General features: G+C 39.6%; 1 protein-coding gene across 1 annotated transcript; it reads left to right on the plus strand.

Moving 5' to 3' along the window:
* Positions 1 to 846: 846 nt before the first annotated feature.
* malsu1 (mitochondrial assembly of ribosomal large subunit 1) lies at positions 847 to 4,576 on the plus strand. Its single transcript, XM_074653863.1, has 4 exons — positions 847 to 1,286; positions 2,890 to 3,065; positions 3,156 to 3,237; positions 3,351 to 4,576. Exons 1-4 carry the CDS (start codon positions 977 to 979, stop codon positions 3,503 to 3,505), a joined length of 723 nt encoding a protein of 240 aa, XP_074509964.1. The 5' UTR covers positions 847 to 976; the 3' UTR covers positions 3,506 to 4,576.
* The last annotated feature ends 3,682 nt before the right edge of the window (positions 4,577 to 8,258 follow it).

The following is an 8,258-nucleotide window of genomic DNA, read 5'->3' on the forward strand; positions in this document are numbered from 1 at the left end:
TAAAAATGGAAATGAATAGCTATTTAGTGTTTATATTTTCATTTTTATTTATCATTGTTGTAGGCCTATGGTACGACAGTACGACGGAGTATTAGGGCCACATTGAGGGAAAAAAAATAATCTGAGATTTAGAGAGTAAAGTCATAATATTATGAGAATAAAGTCATAGGTTTACTAGAAAAAAGTCAGAATATTATAAAGTAGTAATTTTACGTGTTATTTTCTTTTTTTCTCGTAAAGTTATGACTTTATTCTCGTAATATTACGACTTTTTTTTCTCGTAAAGTTATGATTTTATTCTTGTAATATTACGACTATTTTTCTCATTAAGTTATGACTTTATTCTTGTAATATTATGACTTTTTTTCTTGTAAAGTTATGACTTTATTCTCGTAATAGTACAACTTTTTTTTTCTCATTAAGTTATGGCTTTATTCTCATAATATTGCGACTTATTTTCACGTAAAGTTATGACTTTATTCTGGAAATCTCAAATTTGTTTTCCCTCAATGTGGCCCTAATACTCCGTAGTACATTTGCTCGTTGGCCCTCACTGCATTAGACTGATATACTATATACTTAGACTATAAACTGTGTTACCTTCATCACAATGCTCAAATGTTTTGAGGCTCCAGACATATATATATATATATTTTTTTTTTTTTTTTTCTTGCCTAAAATGGCTCTTTTGATAGTAAAGGTTGCTGACCCCTGGACTATGCCGATCTGATGTTCTGAGGTCGATACACGTTGTGGTCGATGGAGGGTGCCACAACGTGTATCGAAGGAGGCTTGCTCTTGCAAGTTTACCAACGAAGAAGTCGTGCGAACCAATCACAAGCCAAGAACGAGAACCTCTTCCTGTTTTTAGCTCTTGCTCTTGATCATAGGCTCGTGTGGATGGCATTGACAGACTGCATGGATGTATAAAGAGTATATTTGACCGTGATATTGTGATGTTGTACAAGTTAAAATCATGAATATTATCAATCGCTCCAAGAAACTGGTATCTTCGGTATTTAAGAGTAATGTTTTACTGGAGCAAAGTGTTTATAGAAGCGTCTGTTCGCTCCCCAAAGCTCGTTGTCACAGTCAGTGTTTAACACGACGTTTAACAGCAAAGCTTTCCTCATGTCAGCACTGGCATCATGTCTCCACCTGTCACTTAGACACAACAAGATCCTATTCAGAAATGCGTTGTGAAAGCAGTGATTCAAAGATGAGCAGTGGCGTGTTTCAGGAGGAATCACAGGAGAAGGACAGTGACAGCAGTGCCCTGAGTCAAAGTAAGTCACTTTAGTCGAGTAATAGATGAACTGATATATATAATATATATATATATATATATTATATATAATATATATATATATATATTATATATAATATATATTATATATATAATTTAATATATATAATATATATATATATTATATATATATATTATATATAATATAATATATAAATAATAATATATATATATATATTATATTATATTATATATATATATATATTATTTTGTCCAACCAATATTAACCAAAATATTTAGTTAACTGTCTTTAAAGGAAAAGCAGCAAATCCTCACTTTTGAGAAGCCGGAATTAGCAATTGTGTGGCTTTGTTTTGCTTGAAAATAAAAAAAATACTTAGTTGCTGAGTAGTTTTCTGCCAATTGACTAATTGATTAATCGTTTCAGATTTAGATTTAGGACTGGCTTCTTCAGTGATGAACTATAAACTGAACGATATAGTGATTAACCAGGAAGATTAGTTGTTAGTTGCAGCCTTAGCTACTGTAATGGGTGAGGTCCCTCAGTCACCCTGCATTACTTTAATTGTACACCAATCAACCATAACATTATGACCACCTGCCTAATAATGAGTAGGTCCCCATTTTGCCGCCAAAACAGCCTTGACCCGTTGAGGCATGGACTCCACTAGACCTCTGAAGGTCTGCTGTGGTATCTGTCACCAAGCCGTGAGTAGCAGAGTAAGTTGCGAGGTGGTGCTTCCATGGATCGGACTTGTTAGTCCAGCACATTCCACAAACGCTCGATTGGATTGAGATCTGGAGAACTTGGAGGCCAAGTCAACACCTGGAACTACATCCATCCACTTGATGTAAAAGAAAACGTGATTCATCAGACCGGGCCACCTTCTTCCATTGCTCTGCGGTCCAGTTTCGATGCTCACGTGCCCATTGTAGGCGCTTTTGGCGATGTACACGGGTTAGCATGGGAACCCTGACCGGTCTGCGGCTACGCAGCCCCATACGTAACAAACTGCGATGCTCTGTGTGTTCTGACACCTTTCTATCGGAACCAGCATTAACTTTTTGTTTCGTATTGGATCGGACAACATGGGCCAGCCTTCGCCCACGTGCATCAATGAGCCTTGGCCGTGAACCTTTTCCTTCCTTAAACTACTTTTGGTAGGTCCTGACCACTGCAGACCGGGAACATCCCACAAGAGCTGCAGTTCTGGAGATGCTCAGACCCAGTCCTCTAGCCGTCACAATTTGGTCCTTGTCAAAGTCGCTCACATCCTTACGCTTGCCCATTTTCTCTGCTTCCAACACATCAACTTCAAGGACAAAATGTTCACTTGTTGCCTAATATATCCCACCCACTGCCAGGTGCCACTGTAACGAGATAATCCATGTTATTCACTTCCCCTGTCAGTGGTCATAATGTTACGGCTGATCAGTGTATGTGATGGCATTTCTCTGTTTCTGAACAAATGGCATTTCACTAGCTGCCATGCAAGATTAATAAATAAGATAAGATACTGTAGCATTCACATACTGTAGCCACATTTATTGCTTGAATATTTATTGCTTGAATAATGTGTTGATTAATGTGTAATAAAATGTTTCACCCTTGTTTTCCCCAGGATCTCCTGAGACGTTCACTCTGGATGTGTTGGTGTCTCTATTGCGTCAGGAAAATGCAGTGGACATCTGTGTGATTAAAGTACCAGAGCACATCAAATATACAGAGTACTTCATTGTTGTCGGTGGTGTATCGTCGAGACACCTCCGCGCAATGGCACTTTATGCCATCAAAGTGGTAACTAACATTCGTTTGCTCTTTTTGTCAAATGTTGATATGTGTCACCCGTTTGTTTTGAAACTTACACAAAGGATGATTTTCCTCCAGTACAAGTTTCTGAAGAAAGAAGGAAATCCGAATGTCAAGATCGAAGGAAAGGATGCAGAGGATTGGATGTGTATTGACTTTGGTATGTAGAACGTACAGTAGAAATCCTGTCCAATTTAGACAGTTCATATTAACTGATGTTTGGTGATAGAGTTACCAGTGGTGTTCACTTTCCTGCTACTCTCTCTGTCTCAGGGAATATGGTTGTTCACTTCATGCTACCAGAGACCAGAGAAGTGTATGAACTGGAGAAGCTCTGGACTCTGCGCACGTATGATGAGCAGTTGAAGAGCATGCCTGCTGAGATGCTACCCGAAGACTTCATATATGATGTTGAAGTCACAAAGTGACAAATCATCCAAGCTGTGCAGAGACTCTACTACTTCTTTGTGACTCAGGATGCATCCTCTCCTACCCCTGTGAGTAGAAATAAAAACAGTTTTGTTTGAAATTGAGAAATCTAAATGGATTGAACAACAATACTGTAGGATTCACTGCCCCCCCACTATATTGATTGTTTGTATACAATGTTCTTTTTTATATTATTTGACTATTAGAGGGCTTTGGGCGGTATTTGTAAAATAACATTGTTTATGTTTGAATGATTTTTGAGTCTGCTTGAGAAAATATCTATGTTTTAATATATGAAATAGATTATTTTAATACCATTCTAGATATCGGCAAATTATTCTCTAAATATTACCATGTTGTGGCAGAGTTTTTCCTCAGCCACATTTAAGTAGTGAATTTTACATAACTATTAAAACTAAAATTACTCTTGGCAAAGAATGGTCCCTTCCTCTTTTGTTAAAATGACTGACCTAAAAATGTAGTGGAGATAAAGAATAAAGCCTCATGAAAAGGAAATATTCAAGAAAGTACTTCAAAGTTGTGCTGAAGCACATTACTACAGGAAGTGCACCGTCTCACCTTCCACCTGTGGTTCCCATTCACTGAGCAGTTTGTTGTCTGCAGGAAATAGCAAGTTTTAGGAACAGGTTTTCCAAGGAAATTGTTTTGTGGGGTCACCAAAACAAGCCATTCCAGTTGATGCTTTCAATCAAATCAAACCGGCTGATAGCTCCCTACGGGAAAAGAGAGGTTGTTGGCCAAAGTGTTAGTCGTGATATGCATTCACTCAGTGCTTACATGTGCGAAGAGATTGCTCAGTGAATTGGTAACATACATGTAGGTCAGTGTGCAACACAAAGACCTTCATCAGTCTGCAACTGTGCAGTCTTCAGCAAATAACCAGCATGTAGGATACCATAAAAATTGTACTGTATGTTTTGATTACATTCTGAAACTGGTGGGTGAACATAAGATTTTTTCCATCACTGTGATTTCTATAAACATTTTTGAGTTTCTGTCATGGCATCAGATTGAATACACTGATTAAATGACCATCTGAAGATTAAAAAGTGCAGTTTTTTATTAAGCAGACAAGAGCATTTTTGTGGAGAATCAGATCCAAACAGTCACAGAAGCACAGATACTACATGAGTGTACACACACACACACACACACACACACACTATACCCTCATTAGCAAGTGACCATTCTGTTTCATTGACTTGTTTTAAGTCATGCTGGATCAGAACATTAGCTAAATGTAAAAATGTAATGAAGCGGGAGATGCCTACAAAGAGCCTGACGGGAACCTGATGTTTGAATGTTTTTGTGCCTTGCGGTCGTGTTGTTTGTACCTACATGGTCTGAAAATAATAGTGAATCTAAAACCCACTAAAAAATTGTGTGTCACAAACTATTAAAACAACTGCCTTCTAGTGAATTAGCAGAATGAATCTAGAGGGAAAATTAAAACAAGTGAAAGAAAAAGATTAGTTCTGTGTTTGACTCAAAAGTTGCTGCTGTTGTTAATGTTCTCATTAGCTGCACAGCCATTTTACCCGCTGTTATATAGCCATTAACATGGTGTTGATATACTCTATGATGGAGGAGATTGGGGTAGATTAGTTGGCTTTTGGAAACAGCAGTGGCAGAGTATCTGTCTTGCATAGTAGAGTTATTGCTGTTTAAGGTGGCACCTAATAAAGTGCAAGCATACCATATAAAGCTTATCCTTTTATTTGCTGATATAATTCCATATGTACATGGCAAACATATGTTGCATAGAGAAAAGAGCAAAGCAAAGCTCTTCATTGCTCTCTGGTATGCAATTTGCTGCAAATAAATCATTTATCTCCACAACCCCCAACCAAGACTTTCACCTTCAACCCTATGCTAAAAAACCCATCTACCCTCTCTACAGTTAAAGTTCTAGTAATGTATTTGCGGTATAAATCAAATATAAACTGAATATTTAGGTTCTTTGATAAGAGTCTGTGTCCTGCAGGTGGGTTGGCACTTGGCTGCAGTGTCGGGTGTTTTTGAGGAGTATTACCAGAGAGCACATCAACCGTATCAGACTTGGCACGTAATGGGCTCTCTGTGCTTTATCCACCTGGTCCTCATTTGTCAACAGGGTACTGTGCACGCTGATGTGACTAAGTATAAATCAGGCATTTATTATTGGCCTTTCTCCGTACAGCACATCCATTATTTCAGAAATAAAGGTGATGAATGGTTCTTCATCAAGAAAAACACCCGTCACCAGTATGTTTGCATTGTATTATTCATTTTTCTACTTAATTCAATTCAATATGCTTTATTGGCACGAATGTAACAAGGACAATAGTGCCAATGTGTCAAGTAATAATGAGATCATAAATAAGTTATACTCCCTAAACTCTGTCACTGCTGTGGAGGAATAAGAGAAATGATGTTCTCCATGTATTTCGGTTTCGACAATGTTTTTATTACTTTGCTCTCTAGAAATTTGGAGATCTGATTTGTATCGACTGTCAACAGGACACTTTGATTAGTGCTGTCTATTTAAATCATTGTATTAAAATGTGAACACATTTTGTTGAATGAAATAAGCCCTTATGTTCTGTATAATATAGTGAGGCTGAAAGTTTTTAGTTCGTATATCTACTTTTCCTACAAAGACTGTGCTATCGCTCTGGAATCGAGTTATATGACAGCACCAATCCACTGTCAAATTTCAAGAGAGTGCTCTTCAAAGAAAATAGTTACCATTAAAGTAATCTTACCATTTAGGGCCTGAAAGCTTTTTGTGCCCTCTATCAACCTGGAATTGAAAATGTATGTGTTTGAGCGATTTACTGCCCTTTCTTGTATGATTTGGTCTAATTTGGAGTTAGGCTTCCTGGTTTGGCCAAAATGGTTTAGTTATTGTCTTAATACAACTGTGTCTCAGTCAGTAGTGTTTAAACTGTCTTGCATTCATGTGGATTACATACATGAGAGGCAATCTTAAGAGAATGCAAAATCAATTAATTTATATTTACAACATTTATTAATGAGTTTGAGACTTTTGAAAAAAAAAAATCCCATATAGCTAACAACTGCTAACCCTTAAAAACATTTGACTGCATCACTCATAACCAAAACCCCGCAGAAAAAGCCACTTATGTAATAACAAGAACTACAATGCCACTTTCTTCAATTTGTTTTCTAACAGGATCATATATTTCAGATCCCAGCTGACATTGGGCGAAGGCGTTGTACACCCTGGACAGGTCGCCAGACCATCACAGGGCTATCATTTATGCATAATTAAATTAATTAATGTTTTTGTTTCTTGGTGCAGACCACCCTCTGCATTTCTCTTTAAACTGAAACATCATCTTTCCGAACATATTTCAACTTAGTGTGAAAACAACAGACCGTCATCGGCCATTTGAAGTTACACATCATCGGTTTTATTGAGACTTGTCATGCTGGCTGAGACTCTTAAGTGGACACTCTAAATGAATAGAGATTTGTCTCGGCTTTCCTCTCTGCTGCTACTTTGCCATTAAAATGGCTTTTTTAACAGAAGTGAAATTTACTGTAATCAAGGATACTCTTGTCTACCCTTCAAACATGTAAGACCTTCCAAGTGTATTTAAAGGGACTGTTTCTAACTTTTACACGTATAAATCTACCGGGTCGGTTTCCCATGCGCACTCGCATATGCGCGTTCGCGTGTGGCTACGCTGTTCAGACTCTCTGTGTACCCGTACCATCAGGCTCCAACACAAACTACACGGAAGCACCAAAACCTCAAAGTTATATCTAGTGAAGCCCGTCTTGCAAAACAGTGTTGGCCGCGGTCGGAGGATGCGGGGGAGACCGTAGCTTTGGTCTTCAGGGCCGAATCTCTGCTGTACTCTGCTCCTCTGCCTGCTTGCCTTCACTCACACACCGTGCGCGTTCTCGCTCCGCTCTCACGTGCATGCGCGCACACTACACACTGCAGAAGACTTCGTAGCTCTGACGATATCTAGTAAATGTACAGTGGACGTTTGTGCAGAAATAACTGTAGACACTCCTCCAGACCTACAGAGGTTTTCCGTGTATTGTGAAGTGACGGGGCTCCGCAGCGAGAAACGTTATCATCTCCGACCCGGTGCCGGTGTCTCCCTGCGGCTACGGTCGGAGACAATAACGTTTCTCTTCCTGCTTTAACCTCGAAGGCTGAAGCAGGAAAAGCCAACACTAGGATCAGCATTTATTCATGGTGAGACCTTCGTCTGGTCAGCTAACATTACTGCCAAGCAGCTGAAATATAGAGTGATATTGTGGTTTTAGCTGACGTGTGTCGCCTCACCGGGCTGCACGGTGGTGCAGTGGTTAGCACTGGCGCCTCACAGCTAGAGGGTTGCAAGTTCGAATCCGGCTTGGGACCCTTCTGTGTGGAGTTTGCATGTTCTCCCCGTGTTAGCGTGGGTTTTCTCCGGGTACTCCGGTTTCCTCCCACAGTCCAAAGACATGCAGGTTAGGTTAATTGTGGACTCTAAATTGCCCGTAGGTGTGAGTGTGAGCGTGAATGGTTGTCTGTCTCTATGTGTCAGCCCTGCGATGGACTGGCGACCTGTCCAGGGTGTACCCTGCCTTCGCCCAATGTCGGCTGGGATCGGCTCCAGCCCCCCCCGCGACCCCTAACGGGATAAGCGGTTGCAGATGGATGGATGGATGGTGTCGCCTCACTGTTTTCAGCGATGCTCGTTCATGTCTATGTAGAGCAGGGGTGCC

Source organism: Sebastes fasciatus, chromosome 12 (assembly GCF_043250625.1).
Source record: "Sebastes fasciatus isolate fSebFas1 chromosome 12, fSebFas1.pri, whole genome shotgun sequence".
NCBI lineage: Eukaryota > Metazoa > Chordata > Actinopteri > Perciformes > Sebastidae > Sebastes > Sebastes fasciatus.